This window comes from Vipera berus (genome assembly GCF_964194415.1).
Source record: "Vipera berus genome assembly, chromosome: 7".
In the NCBI taxonomy this organism is placed as follows: Eukaryota; Metazoa; Chordata; class Lepidosauria; order Squamata; family Viperidae; genus Vipera; species Vipera berus.
Window position 1 is genome coordinate 21,194,484 of NC_138209.1, and position 27,532 is coordinate 21,222,015.

At 39.4% G+C, this 27,532-nt stretch overlaps 1 protein-coding gene across 1 annotated transcript; it reads right to left on the bottom strand.

The window, feature by feature from the left end:
• Window positions 1-1,856: 1,856 nt before the first annotated feature.
• Window positions 1,857-27,532, bottom strand: LOC308670521 (nuclear factor NF-kappa-B p105 subunit-like). Its single transcript, XM_081332063.1, has 13 exons — window positions 27,420-27,532; window positions 24,876-24,965; window positions 23,421-23,582; window positions 21,416-21,557; window positions 17,107-17,221; window positions 16,336-16,537; window positions 14,345-14,514; window positions 13,355-13,457; window positions 10,697-10,815; window positions 6,555-6,621; window positions 6,045-6,217; window positions 3,895-4,069; window positions 1,857-2,525 (listed from the first exon to the last, which is right to left on the bottom strand). The coding sequence occupies exons 1-13, from the start codon at window positions 27,520-27,522 to the stop codon at window positions 2,338-2,340; spliced, it is 1,809 nt and encodes a 602-aa protein (XP_081188189.1). The 5' UTR covers window positions 27,523-27,532; the 3' UTR covers window positions 1,857-2,337.

Here is a 27,532-nt window from a genome sequence, read left to right on the forward strand (position 1 = left end):
CGGAACCGGGTTTGGCTTCTGCGCTCCTGGTCGGCCCTGGTTTGTGCCCATCTACCGGTCTCCAGGTCGCTGTCACTGGGGGTCCACGGCCGAGGTTCTCCAAAATGGTCCCTCAGGATGTCCATCGTGTAGCTGCCAGGAGCCGTGGTGTAGCTCCACTCCTCTCCTCCTTCGTCGGTGGCACGACGCTCTCTCCACTCCCAGAGGGACCCCTTCCCTCTGGACGGTTGGTCCTGTCCAGCCGCTGGCCGACTCAAAACAGGGCTGAGCCACCAATCCCCATGCTTCTCCTGAGCAGCTGGTTCCGAGGCCTCAGCTTCCTTTGGCGCTGGTCCAAGGTCCCGGACCTTAGGCCGAACCACAGGTGGGACCTCTGCCAAGTCCCCCCCCTCAGGAGGCACAGCAACCCCAGCGGGCCCCTCCTCTCCTGCCACAGGCACCCCACCCTGGGTCCCTTCAGCCATGGAGACAGGCAGAAATCAAAGCCCAACAGGAGGAGCGCTGTGCTACTTCAACGCTGACTTACTGTCAACTCCTCGTCTTCGCCGGATTGACAAGCCCACAGGAAAAACCACGACGAAGTACGGATGACTGGAAAGAGTACCTTTAATAGCAGGATCTCTATACCTTAACAAAGTCAGCGTTGAGAGCCACACGCTCTCAACGCACCTTTTATTCTGAATCTGTAACTAGGTAGCAGCCCCACCCCTAGACTCCACCCCTCCCTCGTGCAGACCAGCATCCGCCTGGCCTGCGTAAATACTCCACCCCCCTACTCCTTCAACCCACGCCCAGCTCCCTCCACCGGCACCGTGCTTCCCAGCGTGAAGGTAAGTACAAGCCCACCCCCCTCCTAACAACCTGAGTGTGCTCCCCTCCACCAATGCATCTCCCCGCGCCATCCCCATGACCCCCTGGCAGCCCCCAAGGTCCGGGTGCAGCTGTTCAGCACCCTGCGTCGCTGCCGGCCGTCTCCCTGCTGGCTGCCCCGGCGTAGCCATCCTGCAGCCACTCACGACCGCCCTCAGCCTCCTTTCAGATAGCGGCACGCCCGTGGGTCCGGCGCTCGCCCGCCGGACAGCTGGAGGGTGTGGGCGCGGCTGGACTCTCGGCGTCGCACGGCTGCTCGCCCGCCGGTCAGCTGAGGAGCTTGGGAGCGGCTGGGCCTTCGGCGGCGCGCGGCTGCCTCCCCCCCGGCCAGCTGGTGATGGGAGCGGCTGGGCCTTCGGCGGCGCGCGGCTGCTTCCCCCCCGGCCAGCTGGCGAGTGTAGGAGCGGCTGGGCATTCGAACGGCTGCTCGCCCGCCGGTCAGCTGGGGGCTTTGGGGCCGGCTGGGCTTTCGGCGGCAAACGGCAGCTCGCCCGCCGGACAGCTGGAGGGTGTGGGCGTGGCCGCTGCTGTTGCCGAGGGCTGCGAGCCGAATCCCCCTCCCGGCGAGTTTGTCGAACCCGAAGGGCTCGACATTTGGGACACTGCAACCGTCATAAATATGAGTTGCCAAGCATCTGAATTTTGATCATGTGACCACAGGGATGCTGCAACAGTCATGTGAAATACGGTCATAAGTCACTTTTTCAGTGCTGTTGTAACTCTGAACAGTCATTAAATGAAACGTTGTAAGTTGAGGACTACCTGTAGTTTTTCCACTCTGATATATTTGAATTTGTAAAAATGTTTTTTAATTTCTTTCTCTGGCTTTCCTGTCACTCAGAAATGATGCATTTGTCTACCTCAGAAATAGTAATAGGAATCAATTTATATATTTCTATTTTTAGACTTGCTGCACATGCTTGATTATGAGACATTTTCTAGCCATAGGTAGAATATAAACAATGCCACAATTCATCACATTTTTGCTTTTTATTATAAAAGTAAAATTAAAAAAACAAGCCTTTTAAAAAAATTCTTAGTGGCAATTTATCTAAACTGAAATATTTACAATATAAAAAGGTAAAACAATGGCAAACCCTTGGAAGCTTGCATTATTTTATAGACACCAGATGAAGTTTTAAATACATTTACATTATATTTTGCAATTAAGAATCCTGATTATTATTTGTGATTTTGTGCTTCACAGCTTTGGACCACAATTAGAGTCTGTTCCATAACTTTCACTGAGAATGAAGAGAATGGTTCATTTTCTTTACCAGTGATCCTTCTGGGAAAAAATAAGTGCTGGTCAATCCTTTTCCTGAGTCTTCCAGTTTACTGGGATCTGGTCTGAGTTTCTTGAAAAGTCCAGTGGATAAACATTTCAAAGAGCTTTTTCTTCTGGTGAACTTTGGATCAATAACAGTTCTCTTTTCTCTGGAAAGCATTTTCATAGCAATACCATATTTAAGTTACTTCAATTTTACCTTGTAATGAGTTGTCCTGTCCATAGCCTGAAGCGTTTTTCTTAAGGTTTATTGATGTCTTGTCGGTAAAAGAATCAGAATATGTAAAGCTAAGTTTGTGAAGAGAGATCTCTACACCACTGTCACAAATGCTTTCAGCATCCTGGAACTTGAAATTACATATTTCATCTGGTGAAAGAAAGAAAATGTTTGAAAAATGCAATGACACACAACACTTTACAGACTTACACAGTACACCCAATTGTTTTCATAGAAGAGAATAGAGCCACCTCTGCTTTTCCTAATCCAGAGTCAAGTTTCAGTCTGGACAAGAATTTTCAATATATTGCCTTCTAATTATTTGCAATAATTCCATAGTTTAGTAACATAGTTTAATCCCTCTGGAAGGTAGATTGATGGTTCAAAAACATGATAAATAAATACAAAATAATGCCCTAAAGTTAATATAAACAATGCAGGACATGATAGAGACGTTGAACCAGCTTTATGGTATAAGAGGTGAGATATTCTCTGAAGATTCTCCTAGAACTTCTTTCATGCCAACGGTTGCCCTCTTGCAAACTGGGTTTCAAGTATTGAAGGCTGCCCCAGTTTCAATGGAACTGAAGCTGTCAATGTTTGCTAAAGTTTTACCACCCTCTGGCTCAATCTTAATTCACTACCTCCATCTTCAGGAATTTTAATTACTTGTAATGCGTTTTAAATGCCACTGGTGTTTCTTAATGGATGCAACAGAAAAGCTGGCAACAGCCCAATAAATGATACATACAAACATAACCTCTAGTCTACATTAACTGGGCAGCCATAATGAAGATTATTCAAAAGCAAATACTCCTCAGTTTTAAAGAGGGCTTACTTCCCAGTAATTAAGAATATAGCAAAATAAAATAAAAAAAGAAAAAAGCAGTTAAGGGTTATTTAGCAAAACTAAATAATTTTATATCCTACGTTTTCCATAAAAACTCACAGCATTAGTTTCCATCCAGGAACTAGTCAAAACCAAACATGCTTAGCTAGACTGACAGCATTACTAGATTTATTGAAAATGAATGGATGATCTATGGAGCCTTGGTGGAGCAGTGTGCTAATGCCTCCTTAAGTAACACCAGCTGCCTGCAATTAGTGCAGGTTCGCATCCCACCAGGCTCAAGGTTGACTCAGCCTTCCATCCTTCCAAGGTAGGTAAAATGAGGACCCAGATTGTTGGGGGCAATAAGCTGACTTTGTAATAATGCCGCTTGGGGGGGGGGGCGAAAGCCCTAATAAGCAAGCATATACATAGAATGAAGGCTATTGCTAAGCACATTGGTTTGTGCTTAAATTGTAAGCCGCCCTGAGTCTTCGGAGAAGGGCGGGATATAAATGGAATTAAAAAAAACAAAAAAACAAGCAAGGGTTGTAAATTGAATTTTCTTTTGGGGGTGTAACCCCGATAACCAGGGAATTCTGGGAGTTGAAGTCCACAGATCTTTGGACTTTGAACAATGAAGTTTCCAAGGTCTACTGGTCAAGAGGTCTGAAATGACATTTATTTTACCTGCTTGTTCTGTCCTAGGAGAAGGTAAATCACATAACGGAAGAACATCCTCTTTGGTTTTCTCCTGGCTAGACTGGCTGGATGAAGTAGTTCTTTTCTCAATTATTTCAACAGCCTCTGGATAATCCATTTCTCTGAGGGCATCAATCAACTCTCTTACTGTTCCACCAGAAACCTTTCAAAAGGGAAACAAAGTTAAGGTACTTTGGAAGGATTCCACCCCCCCCACAGAGACTCTACAGAGATACTATAATATCTAGTGGGAGATAAATTTGTATATTTTAAAACTACACTCTGCCACTCCAAAAAATGATATTAAGACAGTTGAGTGAATATGCAGCATAGTTTTTTAAATCCTGCAATCTTATTACCATTTAAGAAAACCATGCAATTCTCCCCTTTTCTCCATTGCAAATATGCATTTACATAGTAAAATAAAATATTTTAAATGCTACATTCAGAATGGATGGAAAACATTTCATTTTATATTTTAATTATAGTCTGTGGATAAAATCACCAAATAGTGAAGATAAATCATAAAAAGAGCTGACTGTCTCCTAAACATCATACAGGTGCAAAACTTCAACAAAATAATTACAATACAATAATGGGAAAAGCAATAGAAAAATCAATCAATACATTTGAAATGGCAAAATAAAATTGATACAAAATAATTTACAGATTATATATATATTTATCTCAATAATTACCAAGATAGATAAATAGCAGTAAATGCTGGAAGTACCGTAACAAAGAAGGAACACGTTATATGAGATGGTTATGTAAAAAAAAAACCCTTCAAAAGTACTAGAAAGAAATATAGCAAAATACTCAGAAAATCCTAAAAATAAGACTTGAACTAAAATCAAAGAATTTTATTAAGTGTAATTCCAGAAAAAAATGAAAAATTTGAAATGTTCTAAGCTATATTGTGTGTTGAGAGCTGCAAGAACAAATTTCAACATTGGGGGGAAAAAGCTTGCTGACATCAGACTGGGAGACCAAAACTGGAGAATATGCAGTGATGACAAAATTGACTAAATATATTCATAATAGAAATCTAACCAAATTTAAGTAGGAATGGAATATACTACTTACTATACTATAGTATACTCACTATACAACAGGGCAAATGGAAACCCTTGGAATATAGCTTTACAACAAAGGTACAGTATGAGACTAATAAATAATAGGCTGAAGGATTCAAATAGATTCTAGTAACTTTAATAGTAAATATAAAGCATACAGTATGTATTTAGGTTGTGGCAGCAATTGGGGAAATAAACAGAAGGGGCGGGGAAAATATCACTAGAAAGTTTTCTCTTAATGCTTTTATTTATGTTTTGTTATTACTGGGTTATTCTTTTTATATTACTACCAGTGTGGATCTTTCTTTCCTTTGTATTTTATTATACTAATAAAAATACTTTAAAAATTCAATAATTGGTATGGAATCTATGATTACATTATCTTAATGGAAGGTCAGGTACAGATTTAGCTACACACATCTGGATGCAGGAAGCAGAATTCTCATCTCTCTCCCTCTAGAGAGAGATTTGTTCAACCTTTCAAAAAATATTGCACAAAGAATGTAAGCTAATGGAGAATGCAGTAAGTTATACAGGCAGTTCTCGGGTTATGACCACTCATTCAGTGGTCATTCAATCTTGCAATCATGCTGAATGGGGATTTACACTGTCTCCGTGATTAGATGATCACAATTTCTTACATACCCTGTTGCCTTCCCATCAGCAAAATCAATGGAGAAGCCATCAGCAAAATCAAAGTTGCAGTCATATAAAGCCCTCGCTTAATGACTCATGCGGTCTTCAACCTGCACGGTCTTTATTTAATGGCAACCAGACTACTGCAATTGCTATCCCTAAGTGATGTGGTCATGTGATATTGCATTTTACAACCACGTTACTTAGCAACGACAATTCTGGGCCCAATTACCATTGTAAACCGAGGATTGCCTGTATTGTGAAAGACAGGAATTCCTAAAAATTAGGCATGCCAGCATACAAGGAATTCCTCAGTATGTGGCAAGAAGTTCTACATGTAACAACATGAAAGTTAAAATTATAAGTGTTTAGACACCATCTTGTCAAAGAAGGTTTTCATCATAGTAAGGCAGTTAAGAGAATTACCTCATAATTATCCAGTAGAGTTTTTGATGGAGAAGGACTCAACCGAAAGGCATTGTTTAATATCCCTAGACCTAGCTTCTGTGCCAACATGGACCAGCTTTTATTCAGATCAGGAACTTCAAGCAATTTGTACAGCTGTAATTTAACATCCTCATTCAGGTCTTTCATATTGCCTAGAAAAGATTTTAAAAAATCCACTAGAGTGTCATAATTATAGATTCCATAAACTTACATTAAACTATGTTAACTTCCTTCAAATTTCCAAGGAACAGCATACAGTATTTTAAAGTAGCATTAAATCCACTATTGACTACAATTGGAAGATTGAAACCATACATACCCCAATACGTATCAAAACAGGTCACATTGGTATTTTTAGTTAGAATTAAAAAAATTAAATCCCTACCGATTTCCTATATACGTTGGCTCCCTGCAAAATAATACCTACTACAGAAAGAAAGACCATATAAGTATCAAAGGATTTATTTTCTTGCTTAAATATACTCTCACCTCGAATCAGTAGATCCTCAGAAGCTGCCTTTGACTTACATATTTTGTTACTCAAAATATCATACACCTGTCAAGAGGGGAAAAAACAAGTTATAGGTGAGAAAAGTATTGATTTTATCCTGTGCATTTTTCCTGAACATTATACTGCTCAGTTGCCAAGTTTAGACACAGTGCCAAATGACAGCTTGCTGTGGAAAATGTGAGATCAAGTTGCTAGGTTCTCTCCTTCACCAGTAGAACTGCCGAGAGAATGTAAAGAAACTTTCTCCATTTTTGAATCATAAGTGATTTTAATTAATAGTGAAAAACAACCCTAATAAACTACTACTTTTTAAGAACAAGACTCACAGAAGCATTTTGCTTATTAATTATAGTTTAATTCAGGGGTAGACAATCTTGGCTCTTTTATGACTCGTGGACTTCAACTCCGAGCTGGCTCAGGAATTCTGGGAGTAGAAGTCCACGAGTCATAAAAGAGCCAAGGTTGCCTACCCCTGGTTTAATTAAAACTTGTCTTTTCAAAGCTAAGAAAAATGTGATTGATTTAAAGCATAAGCTTTTACTTCTGAATTCTTTATTATGGTTACAAGACAAAAGAAAAACGGGAGGCCACATCCCCTCCTGTAATGCTAAACTGTGGTTTAACATTAAAATATTGTTGTTACAAAATACATAATTCACCTTGCATTTGATACAGTTAATCCACTTTGAATTATCCAAATCACAACCACAGTATTTGGATTTAAATTCTACAAAAAATTTATTTGCCCCATCAAGTCACTGGTAAATACAACCATTTGACTTAACAACCATTCATTTAGTAATTGTGACTTATGACCTATTTTCACACTTACAACCACTGCAGCATCCCGTGGCCATATAATCAAAATTTGGACAACTGGCAATTGGCATGTATTTACAATTTCTGCCACATCCTGGGGTCATGTGATTTGCAACTTTCCAAGCTGGCTTCCGGCAAAGTCAATGAGGGAAGCCAGATTTGTTTAACAATTGCATGATTCACTTAATAACTGCAATTTAACAACTATAGCAAAAAAGTGTGTAAAATGAGGCGCAACTCACTTAACAATTGCCTTGCTTAGTAATGGAAAGTTGTAGTCATAAGTCCAGGACTACCTTTTAACTGCCCAGAATAATCCCTACATTTTTATTGGCAAGATTTCAGAAGTGGTTTGCCGTCGCCAGCTTGTTAGGGCTGAGAGAGTGGCCCAAAATCACCTAGTTGTGTCTAATGTGAGGCTAGATCTGACCCCCTCAAACCTCCTACTCTTAGTTATACAAACATTGCTAATATCTGTTACAATTAAACCACAATTTTAAATATTTTTAATTTAAAAAAACACTTAAGTTTGTATATGTCAATTTTCAAAACTAAATAACATCTTAAGGTGTTAGCACTGACTGTTATCATTGTAAAAATAGAATCAGAGTCACCTATAAGAGGTTCTTTTTCACCCTTCACTGTATTGCACATTGAGAAATGCAATTCAGATATTGCTGAACTATAACTCTTCACATCCTTGAGCACTGACCGTATTAGACAACCTGTCAACGCTGCTAACATCGAATGTTATTGCTTGACAAGAGATGAAGAAGTAGCTATTTCATATGTTAAACTTGTGTATTGCTTTAAGACTTGTGTATTGCTTTAGTTTAAAATGGGAGGAGGGAAGAGTAGGAATGCACTTTCAAAGCCATTTGTCTCTCTGAAGAAGATAAGGCTTTGGCGGTTCTTCTAACGCAGGGGTGTCAAACTCAATTTCATTGAGGGCCGCATCAGTATTATGGTTGCCCTCAAAGGGCCGGGTGGGCGTGACCGAGTGGGCGTGACCGAGTAGGTGTGGCTGAGTGGGCGTGGCTGAGTGGGCGTGGTCAGCTCAATGCTGCTCACTCAGCGCAGCTGACTCGAGATACCTGGTCAGGAAAGAACAAGTTGCACCGGCTAATTTGATGTGGGGACAACTCGTTGCCCCACAAGCTCTTCACCTCCCCAAACTTCTGCAGCCAAGCATGTGCACATGCACACGCACACGCACACAGACTGCATTCCAAGTTTAGGGACTTTTATCCACAGAGGATGGAAAGGGCCTTCTTCCCAAGCCCAGGCATGATTGGTAGTTTGTTAGCTCAGATGTAGATAGCCTCCTAGTCTCCAAGCTTGGAGTGTGTGTGTGTGTGTGTGTGTGTGTGTGTGTAGTTTCCTTCTTCTGCCTTGACAGATCTCTGGAGAGCAAGAGGAAGCAGGGAGCAGCACTTCCCAGTCATGCATGAGGGAGGCTGGCCCTTCTTGAAAGGGAATCCCCATTTCCAATCATGCGTGGTCACGATGCTGGCTTGTTGGAGCAGCCTTCCCTCATGCAGCTTCCCTGCCACCTTCTGCTCCTCTCCAGAGATCTTTCAAGGCAGAAGAAGTTGGAGGAAACTGCTTCCTGGAAACTTTCGCCACATCAGCATCATGGTTGCCTTCAAAGGGCCAGTTGCATGTAAGACTATTGTATTGTATTAGTTCAGAAGTGTATTATGTCTAAGAGTGGGGTAAAAAGGAGTAAAATTTCAAATATAACAGATAAGTTATTTATTTCAAATAAATCTGGAGATCTCTTGCTTGTGGGCCAGGGTTCAAGTGAATGGCAGTTTAAGCTTTGCCTGCCAGATGCCAAATGGGCGTCCCTTCGGGCCAGGCTGCTGAAAGAAGGGGGCGGCAGAGCCTTGCAGAGCTGGTAGAGGCGGTGGCAGTCCAGCGTTGTTTCCCCCCCTCATGCATGTGTGTGTGTATGTGTGTGTCAGACCCGCGGGAATGGCTGGTAGGGAAGCGGCATTCCGGCGTCCCCCCCCTCCTGTGTGTCGGGCCCACGGGGCTCGACACACAGAGAAACGCAAATGCCGGACTGCCACCACCTTTACCAGCCATTCCTGCAGGTCTGACACACACACACACACACATGCATGAGGGGGGAAACAACGCCGGACTGCCACCTCCCTAGCAGACCTCCCTTGTGGGATGTGCTGCCAGGCAGCTGAGAAAAGGGGGCGGCAGAGTGGATCCCCATACGGGGGGGATGCCTCTGGGTCCCTGCACAAACAGTGACAGGGGAGGTGCACCAATGGCTTGGACTTGTTGCCAAGGTCAGCAGGCGTGGCAGGCACCACAGGGGAATCTCTTGTAAGATCTGCCACCCGCGGCACGCCAAAAGGCAGGGGCTGACGGGGAAGCTTCTAAGACCCTGGTGGACCCCCGCCCCAGGCTAGCAGAGGTGGCGGTGGAGCAGGGCAAGGGGAGACCTGCCGGGCAGGGAAGAGGCAGGCCCGGGGCACCCCAAGACTGGCCGCCCCCGCCCGCGCAGCAGGTAGAAAAAGGGCCCACTCACCTTTCCAGTCCTCCAGTCTCTTCCTCCGCTACCACCACGTGCAGTCTGAAGAAGCAAGTTCAACCAATCAATTCAAACTTTGCAAGGGTTTTCTTTTATGTGAGCACTTTGAATTGATTGATTGAACTTTTTTAGTCCCACTATTTTTTTCGGAACTGCACGTGGTGGAGGAGGACTGGGAGCCGCAGGAGACGGCTCTGGCCAATAAGCTGTCGAGGGGCTAATGAGCTGCAAATGTTGCTGGGCTCCACCAGCCTACGTGCGCTTGCCTCCTACTGAGCAAGTGCTCAGCCGGGCCGGCGCCAAGGTGGTGGGGGGCAGACCTTCGTAATTTCCAGGAGAGTTGTGCGGCTCGGATTCAATTGTATGGCGGGCCGTTTGTGGCCCGCGGGCCTTGTGTTTGACATGTCTGTTCTAACGGAAGGGAAACTGATTCTTTAAATTAATTGGGGAATATGATTAATGACAAAATTAGAGAGGTGGAGAATTGTGTTTTAATATATTGTGCAAGAGGCGGAGATTTCAGATTCCAGCTTCCTTCAAGCAAGCATTTGCTGGTGTATTAGGCTAATAAAGGACTTTTAAGGTAAACAATGCCTCAGAGTCACTTGAAAAACCCATACGTCGGAAACTTGACACAACCACAGTGTCAATTTTTTTTGAAAAGAGAAAATATGTGATTAAGAAGAAGAAACAAAGAAGAAACAAACAAAAAATGTTGTCTTTTGAAACAAGGTATCAGTGATCACTTGCCTGCCAGCTGGTTGCCATATCCAGAGGTGTTGTCCCAGGTATATTTTTTTCACCTTCATTATCTTTCGTATCTTCCTCTTCAAATAATGGTTCAAAGTTTTCAATGTGAGGATCTGCACCTATATTAATAAATAAAGAATATGGAGGAGACAGCATAAATTATTTTAGCATTTTTATTATAATAGTTCAGTTTAATATGTAGGTAATTAAATATTCAAGGCACCTAGGTATCATTGGCATTGCTTAATTTCATCCCAATTTCCCAATTTTTAAACAAATGTTGTAAATTGGCAGAGTTTCTATGTGTTATCTAGTGTATATTAGCAAGTTTCCAAAAATAATTGGAGTGATTCCATATGAAGGAAAAAAAATAACTCATTATTTTTTCACAATCTTAGGTGCATCCTCATGTCCAAATCTGAGACAGAATTGATTTGTTTTTAAATGGCGCTCTTTGTTAATTATGTCTTTTAAGTGTTAGTCCTAGTGCCAAACAACAGTACTTGGAATGATCACGCTGAAGGCATGAGAGATTCTACTGGAGAACAAGTATGAATTCATCATGGTCTACAACATTAAAGTATGAATTCATCATGGTCTACAACAGGGGTAGGCAACCTTGGCTCTTTTATGACTCGTGGACTTCAACTCCCAGAATTCCTGAGCTGGCTTCCTTCAGAAACAGCGGGGCAGGAATTCTGGGAGTTGAAATCCACGAGTCATAAAAGAGCCAAGGTTGCCTACCCCTGGTCTACAACATTAAAATAATTTATTATTTATTTATTTAGTTACATTTATATACCGCCCTATTCCCTGAGGACTCAGGGCGGTTTACAGGAAATTAAAAATCCACCATACAAAAGTTTTAAAAAAAAAAAAAAGAATATTCTTTGTTCTGACTTCCTCTGTTTTTCTCCAATTTACGCCAGGTTTTATTTAGGAATCTCTCCGGCCCTGCTTTCCACTTGCAGTTTAACACAGCATAAAAAGCCTTATCCATACCAGGTTCTTCTGGCACAAATTTGCCTTTGACTCATCCTGAGCTCATGAATGAAACAGCGCTATGTGAGGTACACGAGTTTTAAAGAAATATTTTCTCTCTTGCAGCTTCAAGGTATAATTATAATATTGCAGGCAAGCTCTGTTGAGATGTATTTTGAGACTGTTGGGGGGAGCGTACAAACTCCTCTCCTCTTATCCCTAACCCTGGTTTGTTGCAGTCACTTCAGAGTGGGTGCATACTTCATTAGCACTTTCATCCCCACCCCCTTCCTAATTTTCATTCACTTCTCTCAAACCTAGAAGAAGACCTAGAGGAGAAGAACACAACTCCATTATTTTATATGGGGAAGATTGTATTAATGCTAGTCCTCTTTAATGGTACTCTAAAAATGTCCAGACCTCCAATATTTTATTTGGAGAACGAAAGGATGTATTCTTGATCTATGCTCCCTTAATAGTATTTTGAAATGTATCTACATTTCTTCGCTGGGATGTCCAGAGTATGAGGGGTGTTGAATTGAGCTTTTCTGCCAGTTTTCCATACTTGTCAGTTTCAAACACTTCCCAACAGCTATCAGTTTAGTATCTATTAGTTGCACAGTGAATGCAGGTGATGCCTTCTTTCTCTTTGGGGCTATTTCTCCTCTCCTCTCCTTATTCATTTCACATTGTTTTAACTTGGGAGATGCCCAAATGAGGTATGCTAAAGGTGGGGGGGGGCGGAGACTAAACAGCCTGGAGAACAATATACAGGCTCCCAAAGTGAGACACAACCCAATTCATGCTGCATTGCCTTGATTGATGAACATTTTCTCATTGGGTTATCATGTGTAAAAGAGGACAACAGCACAGGCAAAAGAAAAGCCACAATTTCCCCATAAGAATATATGACATACTGTTAAATAAGGACAGGACCATTTGGTAGTGAGTGGAAATAAATGAAACAGAGACAGGATAAATATTGGCAATGGAAACAACAAATTTTATGCTGGCGTTTTGTGCCTGCTTACGGATGGTGGATAGCGCTTTGACTTAGTACTGGGAAAAAGATTTCTGTCTTTAAACACTTAACGCTATATATTACAACAACAACGCATATAATTTTTTAAGAAGGAAATTTGGCAACATTTGACAACAATGAGTCAGTAGGGGAAGCTGAGCCATTAAATTATTTGAGGGTGGTGGGCTACTGAACAAGGAATTGGGCAGGATCACACAAGTCTTTCCCTCCAATACCTTGTTAACCTCTGATGGTCAAGGAAATTACCCCACTGTGCCTAATGACATAGTTAACTCTGGATTGAGATTTTCAATTAGAGAATGACTAAAACCACAGAAGAAAATGAGTAAGAAGAGGTGATAATGCAGCTGAAGAAAGGATGGGGAAGAGATAATGGAGTGAGAGGAAGAGGAGAATGAAAAAGTGATTAAGAGGAAAAAGGGAGAAACATTTTAAAATGGGAAGTGTTTAATATTACAAGACAAAAATTCTTCCATTGTTGCATTACAATAATGTAAAGCATAAAATTGCATGTGTATTAGAAAAGCAGTGCATTTTGGCAGGAGGGGGCCTATAATTTTGAATTGTATAATTTTTTTTCAGCTAGAACTTTAGGAGTGAATAATGATACAGTCATTATAGACTTACTTCCTTACCTGCTGCTTTGAGAAGAGCTGCCAATTTTGTAGATCCCCTTCCAGCTGCTATATGAAGTGGAGTGGTTCCATCATAAGTAATGCTGTCCACAAATGCATCTCCCTGTTTTTTTAAGCAAAAAAAAAACATGTTGTTTTGGCTCGTGACCAGCTTGAAAGCAAAAGCTAGAGAAAATGTAGTAAATTGGCCTAAGATCACAACTATAGCATAGCCTTTCTAGAATACATGCACTTTAAAGTAAGATTAAAATACCGTAATCAAAATGTCCCAGTCAACAAATCTCACAAGACTTTTTGTTTCTGATTAAAATCTTGTGAGATTTCAGGTATGAACAGCATGTCTCAGATTTAGCAATAACACTAGCACTTAGACTTATACAGCACTTCAGCAATCTCTAAGGGGTTTACAGAGTCAGCATATTGCCCCAACAATCTGGGTCCTCATTTTACTGAACTCAGAAGGATGGAAGGCTGAGTCAACCTTGAGCCCGTCACACTCAAACCGCTGACAGTCAGCAGAATTAGCCTGCAATACTACATTCTAACCACTGCACCACCCGTGTACTGAAACTTGCAAGATGTGATGTTCTTCCAAAATGGCTCTCTCTCTCTCTCTCCCTCCCTCTCGTGTTGCACACACATGCATAAACATATAAATATGTAAGCATCAATATAACTACTTTCTACAATACTCTCACAGATAACCAGAATGCCTGGATCCAGATAGGGGAAACACAATAATGATATCAGATGCAATATGAATTCCAAAATAATCATAAAGGGGATGCTCCTTGTTTTCCGATTAGTTAAGAACAAAAGCAAGGATTGCCTGTGTTTGAAGGAAATATTTATGTACCATTATTGTAGGATGTGATGTATCACTACACTCTTCCCAATTTTATAAAGGTGGGAGGATTATATAGAGAAGAATGGCTGCTTCTTTCAAAAGAGAAAGGAGAGATAGAGAGATTTTGCCCCCATAATGCTCACCTCAAGCAGAAGGCATCCTGCCATGGAAATACTTCCTTGTTCAACAGCCAGGTGCAAGGCTGTCCTTCCAGATTTCTGTTCCTGGATATTGACATCAACACCAACAGCAAGGAGTTGTCTGAGACACAGCATACTGTTTGCAATAACAGCTAAGTGAAGGACTGTCAGGCCTGAATAATAATAATAATAATAATAATAACATCAATAAGAAAGAAAGATAGAAAGAAGAAAGAAAGAAAGAAAGAAAGAAAGAAAGAAAGAAAGAAAGAAAAAGAAAGAAAGAAAGAAAAAGAAAAAGAAAGAAAGAAAGAAAGAAAGAAAGAAAGAAAGAAAGAAAGAAAGAAAGAAAGAAAGAAAGAAAGAAAGAAAAAATGTGGCTAATTGACATGGCAATACCAGGGGAAGTAGAACAGAAGACCAAGAATTGGAGATCAGAAAATATAAAGATCTGAAAATATAAAGATCTGAAAATCTTGTGGCATAAACTAGCTATGGTAGGTCCAATGGTTATTGCCACACTGGGTGCCATATAAAGAAATCTTGGACAGCACTTAGAAAATCTGTGCATTGACAGAATTTCTATGTACCAACACTGCTGGAATCTGCAGATATACAACACCATAATATTGCAATATCCTAGATTCTTGGGAAGAATTCAATCTGCATGAATGCCAACACTACCTAAAGTACTGGCAGTTGTAATTTCACACAGTTGTGTAAATAATAATAACAACAACAACAACAACAGTTTAGAACAACTCACATCCTGTGACAATACTTTTAACAACATCTCTCTATCCCAGGTCCCTGGGAAGGATTCACTATGTGGATAAAAATGCCAAATCCTATCTAAACATCTCCCTGGCCATGCAATCAACCATAATAAGACATAATCAGGCAAATATTGTATCCGGAAAAAAACCCCTATGGACAGGGAAAGTTGCCCTTTTTCTCAAGACAATTTTTCCTGAAATTAATTTTTTCAAAAGTGACCACGTTTCCATTTTCCAAAATGTTGAAGTTACTTAAGAAGAAACGTATAGTCAAGGCTATGGTTTTCCCAGTTTCAATGTATGGCTGTGAAAGTTGGACCATAAGAAAGGCTGAGCGTCAAAGAATTGAGGCTTTTGAATTATGGTGCTGGAGAAGACTCCTGCGAGTTCCTTGGACTGCAGGGTGATCAAATCAATCAGTCCTAGAGGAGATTAACCCTGACTGCTCTTTAGAAGGCCAGATCCTGAAGCTAAAACTCAAATACTTTGGCCACCTAATGAGAAGGAAGGACTCACTGGAGAAGAGCCTAATGCTGGGAAAGATTGAGGGCAATAGAAGAAGGGGACGAGAGAGAATGAGGTGGCTGGATGGAGTTACTGAAGCAGTAGGCGTGAGCTTAAATGGACTCCAGAAGATAGTAGAGGACAGGAAGGCTTGGAGGAACGTTGTCCATGGGGTCGCGATGGGTCAGACACGACTGCGCAACTAACAACAACAAAAAAAAAGAAGAAGAAAACACAGGGGCTATAAAAAAAGAGGTCCTGACATATTTCAGGACATATTCCTGAACATCTATGGCAGAATTGGTCAAAATGAACCCCGAAATACCAAATTTCAGATGGGCAGCACTGTAGGATAGAAGCAGTGGAAAGTTTCTTTTGGAAAGTTTCCATCAAGAAAATAACAAAAAATAGCAGGGACAGAAAAGAGAAGAGATGGTACACTGACATGACATCCTCCTTATCATTGTCTTCTTATAGGTTAGGCTCAGTTTTGTTCAGTCTTCTCTAAAGCATCTTTGGTTGTACAGTTAAAGAACACTGCATAGCTATTGATGAAGGAGGTGGTAGAATAATGTGTTTTGTTTCAAAATGTAAGCATTAAAATACAGAACTTCCTTGGAAATCTAAATTGTAATGAAATAATGAATAGCTCTTGAGAAAATAATAGGACAGCACTATTGATCCATTAGAACGATATTCCTGATACTTGCTTACCGTCCCCGTTAGGAAGGTCTCTCATCCCAGATGCCTCTTTGTGCTGAAGCAACATACTTAAAACTGCCTCATCTCCTTGCTGAGCTGCCAAATGGAAGACAGAATTCCCATGGCGATCCAAGAGGTTCACGTCGGCCCCAGCTCCAAGCAAGGCTTTCACAATCCCCGCTTGCCTTGTTATAACAGCCAAGTGTAAAGGAGTCTGTTTAAAAAAGAAGGAATGGGAGAAATAAAAAGGCCATCAGAATTCCCCCCCCCCGCAAATCTGTTTTTTGCATATGTGTTTACGTCTGTGCATTTGAAATCATTCTGACTCCTCCCAACTGCCTGGAATTGTCCCTGCATTTTTTTTACAACAGTTTTGGAAGTGATGTCTCATTTTCATAGGGTTGAGAGACTGACTGGCGTAAACCTCACCCAGCTAGCTTTGTGCCTAATGCAGAGTGGATTTTAGATTCCCAGTTTTCAACCTGGGGCCTTAACTACTGCCTCAAACTGGCTCACTTTGCACACATGTACCCATTTAAAACTCTACGAAATATAAAGTACAAACATGGAAATTAACTGATTATTAACTGATTATTAACTGATGGATGTGTAGGAAAACCTGTAGCTTAAGAACAGTAGAAAAGTAATACTGAATGGGTCACATGAGTTTCAGTTGCAGACAATATGTCCTCTTGCAAATTTCACTGTATCCTCTAATATAGTTCCACTTAGGTCCAGAAATGAACTGGTTTGTGTATTACCTTCTTCCCAGTGTTTCCATACCTGGTAAAGATCATTTCTCACATTGAGAACATCAGCAGCATTCATATTTGCTATTACTTCTAAAAGGTTCTCCACCAGTTCCGTGTGAAGGTGAATAATTGCCAAGTGAAGAACACTGGTATTGATTAAAGAAAAGAAAGGGAAAGACAAGAGTTTTCAGAAATATTATCAGAAGAATAAATATATTGCAAATAATTTTCTTTACTTAAGCATTTTTGCAGAGTATAGAGCTCTCTATGAAAATGGGAGTGCCTTTTCTAAGTCAGGAGTTTTAATGACAAATAAAGCTTCATATTGGTAGAATGAAATTATAATCCTTACTTTCCAGAAAGGTAGTCACAGTTTTGCTGCAGGCAACAAAGGGCAATCTTGAATACCTTTAAAACCTAACATCATGTACAACAGAATCAAAATACTTAGTAAATTCTGTTGAAGTGGACTATCCTTAATCAATTTAAGCCATCACAAGCCTCCCCAGGATTTTTAACATCAATGCTTTTTAATTTGACAGTAACACAGTTAGAAATATTGTAGATGGGCACAAGGTAAACCACTACAATTTGCCATAAAAGAGAAGTATGATTTGTATATAATCTGTGAACTTCAGAGATAAAGTAGTTTTTTTAAACTATCTCTCATGAAATGATTTAGGTTTTTTGATAAACTATTGGGTAGGACTTAAGATCTGAAAGGCTGAGAACTGCACCAACTTGAAAGGGAAATTACACTTTCTTTTAGACAGTTGCCTACTATTGAGCAGATCTTTAATGTTTTTGTCTTTAAGGTATATTCAGAAATGTAGCTAGAAAAAGAGAAGTAATGAGGGGAAAAACCCCCAAAACCACATTTAATATGTAAGATGGAATATATTACGGAAATCCAACCTCCTTGTTTTACTATATTGAGACCACAATTTCTTATTTCTTTAAGTACATTTGGTTCTCAGTCATTCATAATTAAAAAAGGAAGGTTAGGAGAAACAATCTGAAGTTCCCACAATTGCCTATATAAAAGATCCCCTGATGTGCTTCTAGCTGATTTAAAAATTGAGTTTAAAACTGCCCATCTCCCTCTACTTATCCACTATTGCTTAATCACTTTTCAAACTTACTTTTTTAGACAAGTAATAAAAAAATGCATCAAGGATGATGAATAAATCTCCCAAACTATTTTTTGAATTAAAAAAAAAATTAAGATTTTTTTTTGAGGGAGAAAGAGGGAATGGAAAGGCAAAGACACAATCAACATAAATGGTTTGGTGGAAAATGCAAGAACAAGGAGCAACATTTTCAAAAAAGCTACACCCAATCTGCTCTCCTTTAACTCCCATCCTGTTTGGCTGTCCTGAGCAAAGGTGATTTTTGGACAGTGTGTCAAGAATTGTTTGTTTGTTTTTCATTTCCAGCATGAAATGCTGGACTACAAGTTGGCTCAGGGGATCAAAACATTTTCTCCTGCATTTCTTTTTCAATAGCAGCCAGTCAGAGGTCTCTGCAAACTCAAATATAGCCCTTGATGGTGGAAAACCCAAAAGTACTTTTCCAAAAGGCAACTGGACTTTCTTGATTTTTTTTCCCCTTAAAAACATTTTGCTTCTCATCCAAGAAGCTTCTTCAGTTCTGACCTGGATAACTGAGACTCTCCATAGACATCGATGATGGAAAGTTTAAACTAGTCTATGGCCAGATGAAATTGGTTGCAAGGAACATACAACTCAATTCTTAGAAGCACTACTCAAGACCTCAGTCTATTTCCAGTCATAACCGAAAGTGCTGGTTATGAACTTATTCATTCTTCTTCGTTATGTCTAAAGCATATATCTAGTTCCAAAAGACAGAATTGGTAGCCTGATCAATGATTCCCACTTAGTGACCATAGGTTGCTGGATTTCAACCTCATCACGGCCACAAAGATAAAAGTTTCCAATGACAATGGAAGTCAAATCTGTTACACCTATCCCTAAACAATATTTTAATTTAATTGTATTGTTTTATATTCCACCCTTGAATTCAAAATAAAATCTACTTGTAAAAGAGAAATCCTGTAATGAAGAGCAAACTGTGTAGTTCTTGTTATGTCTAGTTTGGCTCCCCTTGCTGTACAGATCCATAATTATTTTTCAAGATATGCCTTGAAGCAATGGCACATTGATTAACAGTATGGATAGTCTTCTTTCAGAGGCTGGGAATTCCCCAGTAGAGTATATTTTCCTACGAGGAAAATACATCTAACTGTTGCCCTATCTCATTCAGCTCAGAGAAGCATAGACTGCAGGTGGTGAGATTCATTGTAAGCCAACCTATAGATTTTTAAGAATAAATTAAGCATGTTTGTATGGCAGCTTTATGCTGGTCATTTGAGAGAGGGAAAAAGAGTCTTGTCTGAGGTTAAACTAAGTTGCTCCAGGCAATTGTCTCCCTTCACTTCCTGGAAATAACATATTCAACCTGAAATGACATCCCAGAGAGACCCCATGATAACAAAGCCTCCTACAAACTCCCATCACTTTTCTTATGGCCACACTTAAGGCTGTATGTGAAAAGGGGGAAGAAAGCAACGTGAAGGACTCCAGTTTTTCCATAGAGGCATTAACCCCAATTGTGTCATTGCTATTAATAATGTAATGTGATGTGACATGATGTGATGTGATGTAATGTATCTCAGGTATTAATATAGTTTGAAGAAGTGAGAAAGGAAGAGACAAGCCTCCAATCCTTCATTGCTGGGGTTCAGAGGATTAAAAAATAAAAATCATGTGGCATTTCTAACTATCTTATATTAAGTATTGCCAACATTCAAGGGATAATCAACCACTGGGGAGAGGATGGCTGCATTATTTGTGCCTTGTGAACACTGCCTAAGAAAATGTAGCAAGATGTAGCATGAATAGAATTCCAGTATGGTAATCAAAATAGGATTTCAAAAGATCTAAGGAAGAGGAAGCATATATTAAAAAGAGGTCATAAATCAAGATCACAACATTTTCACAAAGCAAGGAATTGGTTTAATGGAATATGCAAATCTCTTGTACTAGAGATGTAGAAATCACATTGATCTGAGCTAACTCTTTGCAACAACATTATTACCACTGGCCACAACGAAAGATCTTTCACAATGCTTCATTTCTTTTAAACAACTTTTAAATCATTCTTTTAATTCATAAACCTTATAGGCTTCCTCCCACATTTAAGTGTTGGGGAAGTGCTGGTAACATATGATCCTTGTCAATTTCTACAGCTTCAGAGTTGAGAAGCTTCCTGTTCTGCATTATTTGAAGGAAATGGTAAGATTAAATATCAAAGCCTGATGTTTGGAAGAGGAGGAAAGGTAGACTCCTCCAATCAAATAACCTTCCAGATATATTAGACTCCAACTCCTGTCATGTCCAGATAGAGTGATTCCAATATTATCTTTTTTCCCCAAATGTAAATTCTTCAGTACTTTCTGGAAGAATAATTGATTTGTATCAGCTGCAAGAGATGCAACTGCAAAAACCTCAAGCCTTAAGGCATTCTGGAAAAAGATTGGAATGAGGAATGAGTTCTCTCTGGTCTAAAAAGCAAAAGGAATTAAAGCTGAAGGAGGAAAAAGCCCTCTCATCCTGTTTTGAAACGTTACATATAGAGATGAGTCAAATCATTTTGCCTCTTTCTCTCTAAATGAGAAGTACCTACAATGAATCATTGGAATGTTGCCTCATTTTGGAACCATTATTTTCCTTTCTGTGTCATCTCAAGAGAAGAATATGACATCTATTACTTGGGGAAAAATAAAATAGTGAGAATGATACCTCAAAAGTTAAAGTGGTTTACCTAGAAACAATAGAAAAATCAGTGAATTTAATAAAATTTACTTTCAGGCTAGTACAGATGGAACGGCATCTTAAACAGAGAGAGAGAACCACAGACTGCTGCAGAGGATAACTTAGCAAGCATCAGTACTGTATATGTTATGATGCATATTTTATCACTCAACCTTCCTCTTCTGCAGAGGACCATGTACTCTCTGCCTTTAACATGAAGTTCTGTGTACATTGGCCCTAAAGTAAATGTCATTGAATAGATTGAGACTTGCATGATAGGCTGCAACACAACTATGAAAGGGCGGAATCGACGTTGTGATATTAGAACACTTTTTTTCATTTGGATATCATTGTGGCTAGCTGTAAACATCTTTGAGAAAGTTGTTTTTCTAATAAAAAAATAAAATGGAAAACACAGAATTTGGGAAATTAGGGTTTCCCCATCATATACAAAAATGCCACCCCATCATGTTATACAAATTTGGCTTTATGATATTACATACTTACTTATCGCCATTTTCGTCCTGAACAGCTGTAAGGTGGCGTTGTACTGCCAGAAGCATCTTTACATCTCCTGTGACTGCATAGTCAAAAAGGGCATTAGCGTGTCGTTTAGCGAGTTCCATGGCTTTTTCCAAAAAGAAGGCATCTGTAGGGAGCAGAATTATAATTTACAGTTATAATGGAAACATATAGCCAAAATTTCTGAGTATCAGTCAGATGAAAGAGAATGACTCTATACATGAAAATCTCTATACTTCAAAAGCATCCTACAAGAGACCACAGAAGTTGTAATCCAAAACAAAACTACTCCATGATACCGGTAGCTAAGCCAAAATGATTGCATGCAGGTTCTACAAAGATGGAATCTAGTAAAAAAAAATTACCATAGCCAATCACAAATCATCCATGTCACAAACAAAAAAATGGTAAGTTCCAATATAAATGTATTTATTGCATTCTGTAATTTATTCAATACACTAAATTATTCAAGAATCTGGAGAAAAGTAGAAATAGGCTTGGTCCCAAAACTCTAAGGCTCCAGTAGGCGTTGAAGGAGATGAAGAATAATTGAGAAATATTTTCTTCCTTTTCTCAATGTGTTTCTGATGGCCCACTAAACTGAACCATCCTAGGTTCAAGCAGCACCATGACTAGGTGCAATCGTAACAATGGTTCTACTATTTGTGTAGATGTGAAATTTCTATCTCAAGGCATTGTTTTCTTTGAAACTGACAAGCCACGGACAATGATACAGTAGGACAATTCCAGCTGTCTATTGCTGTTTCCCTCTGGCTAATTTCACCTTTGCTTGCTTCAACAAAACTGCTATTCCTTTGGGAAGAGTTACGGTGCAGAGAGCTGCAAAGAAACACAACAGCCTGGTCTCTGGTGTATTTGATGCTGGAATCAAAAGGGCTAGAAGATTGAAAGGCTGTTTACCTGACAAGGGCTCAAAGAAGGTACAGGGGCTTTAGATTCTCACGTTAAATAACAACTGACATTCCTCTCTTTTTTTTATACAGGAAAACCTTAGAAAACCATTAAAGCTGTTTCACTGCTTGGTCACAAAAGTACCCACAAAGTTTAAGATTTAATCAATTGTGCTTGTTAATTAATGTGAAGTGACGTGCATTGTACGCAATTGCACAAAACATTCTTTGATGCATAATCTTTGTTTTCTAGGACATGTTTCACATAATACATTTACTTCTGTGAAAGGGAGGATTGGCAAGTTCCTCTCTTCCAACAAGACTTCGCATAACCTTTGAAGACTCTGCTTCAAGTATTCTTAACACTGAAGTTTAGATGGACAGCAAGAAATGTAATTTCTTTGGGGCACTCAGATTATGGATTCCCCCCCCCCCAATATTACTCAGCTTTTGTTAGTCTTCAAACACTAAGTAACCATTTTGTTCTCTCATACCTCCATGGTTTTAAACTCTATTTATACAGGTTTAAATTCATATCCTCCCTTTTTTATATATTTAGCTACAATCTATTGATCACTGCAGCGTTGGTTTATTTAGTTATTTAGCTGATGTTGCATTAAAGTGTTATAAAGTCAGCTAAAGTTAGGCTCAGAAAAGGATAAATTAAATCATATTAATAAATGCACACATGCACTCAAACAATTAAGTGCACATACATTTTTACACATGTGTACATTAGGATTCTTATGTCCAAAGACTCAAGCATGTTATTTCTTGAACCAAAATGGAATTTTAAAGCCAGATTTATAAAACTTAAAGCAGCACACCAGTCATTTCTGGATGACAGGTTATAATAATAAAACAGCACATTTTAAGATACAGATGCCTCTAGTAGTTCTGAATAAATAATTAGAAGATGCCTGAATTAGAAAACTGATTTCTCAGTTTCAAAAAATGATCAGATCTGACTATCTGCCGTTGCACATTTCAACTAAGAATTGCATTTAAGAGTCAAGGCTTCATCTGTACTTCACCTTCCTAAATAATTGCAAGAATGCTAAGTAAACTTTTCCAATTACCTTGTAAATGAATGTCAGTACCAGCCTCTTCTTCCATCCCAGAAACCAAGTCGGGGCTGGTTTCGCTTTTATCTTCAATCTCTACTTTCTCCTTGACTTTCTTGTTGTGTTTTTTGTTACAGCACATTTGGTTCTCCCCTTTGGGCGTGCCATTTGAAACTCCTTGAAAAGGGAGAAAGATGGAGGTTTTTAATTAAAACCCAACAAAACCAGTGGGCATATTGCATCAGAGTATAGATGGCAAAGGTTCTGGCTTGTCCTCTGTTACATTCAAAGTGAGAGCCAAGAGAAGCAGACATCATTTTCCACCAATCAAAGACATTGTTTCATAAAGTTTTTGGAACAACCAATCTAAATGCCCAAAGGGCTAGCCATAAGTGATCTGCACCATTTTCAGATGTAATTGGCTATGCTACACCTCACTGCCCTCCAAGTTGCAGCTGACTGCAACAAGACCTCGCTTCAAGTGGATGCTGGTTGTGTTTGTGTTTGAGATTATGAGGATGATTATCTGGAAAGATAAGGATAACTTTTCTCACTGTAGATTCTAACTTTCCTGAAGTATGCTCTCCCCTGCAACACATGAGCTTCATGAGGACCCAGTTTGTTGGGGGCAATAAGCTGACTTTGTAATAATGCCGCTGGGGGGGGGGGCGCGAAAGCCCTAATAAGCAGGCATATACATAGAATGAAGGCTACTGCTAAGCACATTTGATTTGTGCTTAGATTGTAAGCCGTCCTGAGTCTTCGGAGAAGGGCGGGATATAAATGGGATTAAAATAAAATAAAAATAAAAACTATTCTGTTGGCTTTCATGCTATTTTTGGTCTAATTTTTGTGTAGATTTTCAGAAGAAAAGATTGCCTCCTTTCCTCCGCAGGCTATATTACCATTCGCTACTACCACGAATAAAAACATTTGGATTCTGGATTTTTATAAAAATATAATTTTTAAAAAATGGATTTGTCTTTTACACACACCAGAGATGTTTCAAGAAAGGAACTGAGGCAAAAAAGAAAAATGAACAGAAGGTGGTGATAAAGAGAAAACTGATGGCTCATTTAATACTCTACTTGGTGCTATCTTTTTCTGTTTCTAACCCTGGCTTTGTCTGCTCCTAGTATTCAATCTAGGTCCTATTTAAGGGAATCCAATCCAATTCAATCCATGCCCCATGGTAACTATGAACTGGGCAAACCCATTCTTCCCTTTTTCATATTCCCTTCCTAGGTTGTTTGTTGTGCAGGTATTTCAGATTGTGTGGCCTTGCAACAAGAAGCCGTCAAACTTTCTTTACAAAGCCTACACATGTAGGTGGAATTAAATACTATGAAAATTACATGAATTTGAGTAATCGCATTTTTTAGATTACTTGACTACTCACAGTAATAACACAAAGAGTAATATCCCAATGCATAACAGAAATGAGGGGGGGGAATGTCCTTTGATTTTTACCGTGTTTCATTCCTGCACCACTTTTGTTTGTGCTGGAATGGAAATGCATTGCGCCATAACTGGAAAACCCATATGGTGGGTACCCATATCCTAAAAGAAAAAAAACAGATTAAAAGACACATCATTAATTGTAGTTTTTTGGGGATGAACATGATTCACAAATAAACTATGACTTACGACCACAATTGAGAACCAAAATTTCTGTTCCTGAGACATTTGCTAAGTGAACATTGCCCCATTTTATGACCATTCTTGCCACAGTTGTTAAGCAAAGTTAGTTGCTAAGTTAGTAACACAGTTGTTAAGTGAGTCTGGCTTCCCCATTGACTTTGCTTGTCAGAAAATCACAAAAGGTGATCCCTTGACCCCGGGACACTGCAACCGATATAAATATGAGTCAGTTGCCAAGTGTCCGAATTTTGATCATATGACCCTGGGGATGCTGCAACAGTTGTGTGAAAAATGGTCATAAGTCACTTTTTTCGGTAACATTGTAACTTTGAACGGTCACTAAATGAACTGTTGTAAGTCGAGGACCACCTGTACTGATTCAAGTGTAATATGCAATAGTTCCAACTGACAAAATTACCTGCAGAATTCTTAGTCTGATGAATCTCTATGGAAGTATGTACATTTTTTGTGCGTGACAAGGAAAAAAAAATCCAGATTATAAGTAATAAAAAGAAACATAAAGAAGGCATTTTCTCATCTTTTAAAGCAGGGGTGTCAAACTCAATTTCATTGAGGGCCGCATCAGCATTGCGGTTGCCCTCAGGGGGCCGAGTGGGTATGGCCTGGGTGGGCGTGGCCTACTGTGTGGGCGTGGCTAAAGTGCGTATGGCCTACTGGATGGGCATGGCCAGCTCTACATCATTCGCATCAAGGGTGCCTATGGGGGCCTGGGCAGGAGTGGGACAGATCTGAGGGTCTCTGGCAGAAGGAGGGTCTCTGGGCCAGGGCCAAGGCAGTGGGGGCCGTTCCCTCACTGTTTCCAGGGTGGCTTTGCGGGCCGCATGAAACCACTTCGCGGGCCGGATCTGGCCCCCGGGCCTTGTGTTTGACATGTCTGTTTTAAAGTCAAAAAGTGTCATCTATAGATGTTTATAGCATGTTCGTGTCACGTCATCTCTTTCTAATTTTATCATAAACAAGAGAAACATACATTATTTAGACTAATTCACTATCTATAGCAGACAAAATAGAAATCTAAGTAGTACAATCCACATAACAAAGATAATTCACAGGATTCAGGGTCTCAGAGGTATAAGAAGAAGCAGGCTATGCAATACCTATGCTTAATATGTTGCTTTCCATGGATATTTCATTATAAATATAGAAAGATTAAAATACATGATTTAAACACATATGAAAGCATGCTTTTAAAGCTTTACTATATACTGTATATAATAGGTTACACAGTATAAATAGGTCTGACGTTAACTATGCATAGGTCAGTAAAGTAATTTTCTTGCAATTATAGCAAATACTATTATAGCAAATATTGGTTTTTTTCCCCTTGGGAGGCCTTTTGGTGTAGTTTATCAACAATCTAACTTTTATTCAAGGATATATGTTATTATTGCACATTCTATTAGCATTCACCCAGAAATGCACTATCAGGTATGGTGTTTATCACTGCAAATATAAGCCAAAGGCTAAACATTAATTTACTTTTAAGTAATACTAATTCAAATAAATAAGTACATTTATTTATTCTTATTTAAGAGTTCAATATGGATGGTAATGTTTGCCCAACAACAAAACAATAATTGCTATATCCACAGAAAGAAAATGTTTATACATATACATATACATATACATGTACAGGTCATAAAAGAATTAATAACATACTGGACCTTCACTAATAATTCTTTTAACTAAAATGAGAATGATTTTTATAAAGTTTGAATACAGTAAGAAAATTTGTCAGTTTGTCTTGTCTTGTTTTATATTATGTTTTTATTGCTTTTGTGTGCCACCTAGAGTCAGTTTGTAGTTGGGGAGTGCCTAAATTTAAATAAATAAATAAGTGTGCACTGCTTTTCCAAACTGTACTCCAATAATTCATACATTTTATGTAAATTTTATGTAAATTTTGTTTAAATATATTACCTACATTTAAATTAAAGGACAATTGTTCTTAATAGACATCTCTTCTCCAACTGTGCATAAAAACGTACGGTATTAAGATAAATATACGTGAAAATATTTGGTTTTTAGGGATGAAAAATGTTATTGTGTCAATTTGTCTTCATAAAGACATTAAATTGAATAAAGTAATACATTACTCAATTTACAATTCAATTAATATACAGAGCCTAACTCCACAGAGAATTAAATGCATAAATATGGACTGTACTGATAGTGGTAGTTTAGAATCAGCACTGTATGGGGCCACACACAAAAACATAACTTCTTAGGTTCCTTAAATCTCCTGCAAAACAAAACCCAGCTATCATAGTGACAGTTCAAAATAAAAAGAAAAGCCATTTCCTAATGCACCTTCCATTATTTATTCATTATCCCATTAACATTTTTCTTTACCTGATCCAGCACTGCCACCGCCTCCTCCTCCTGCTCCTCCATACATTCCACCTCCTGCAGCACCTGCGCCACTTCCACCAAAACTATCGGAGAAATTCGGCATGAGCTTCTGT

Excerpts from the sequence above, each read along its gene's own strand:
- LOC308670521 (XM_081332063.1), bottom strand. The coding sequence starts at position 27,522 with ATGCCGAATTTCTCCGATAGTTTTGGTGGAAGTGGCGCAGGTGCTGCA. Across the intron at positions 13,458-14,344 it reads CAGGATGCCTTCTGCTTGAG|GGAGATGCATTTGTGGACAG; the intron begins GTGAGCATTATG and ends TTAAAAAAACAG. Across the intron at positions 4,070-6,044 it reads CTCTACTGGATAATTATGAG|GTTTCTGGTGGAACAGTAAG; the intron begins GTAATTCTCTTA and ends CCCTTTTGAAAG.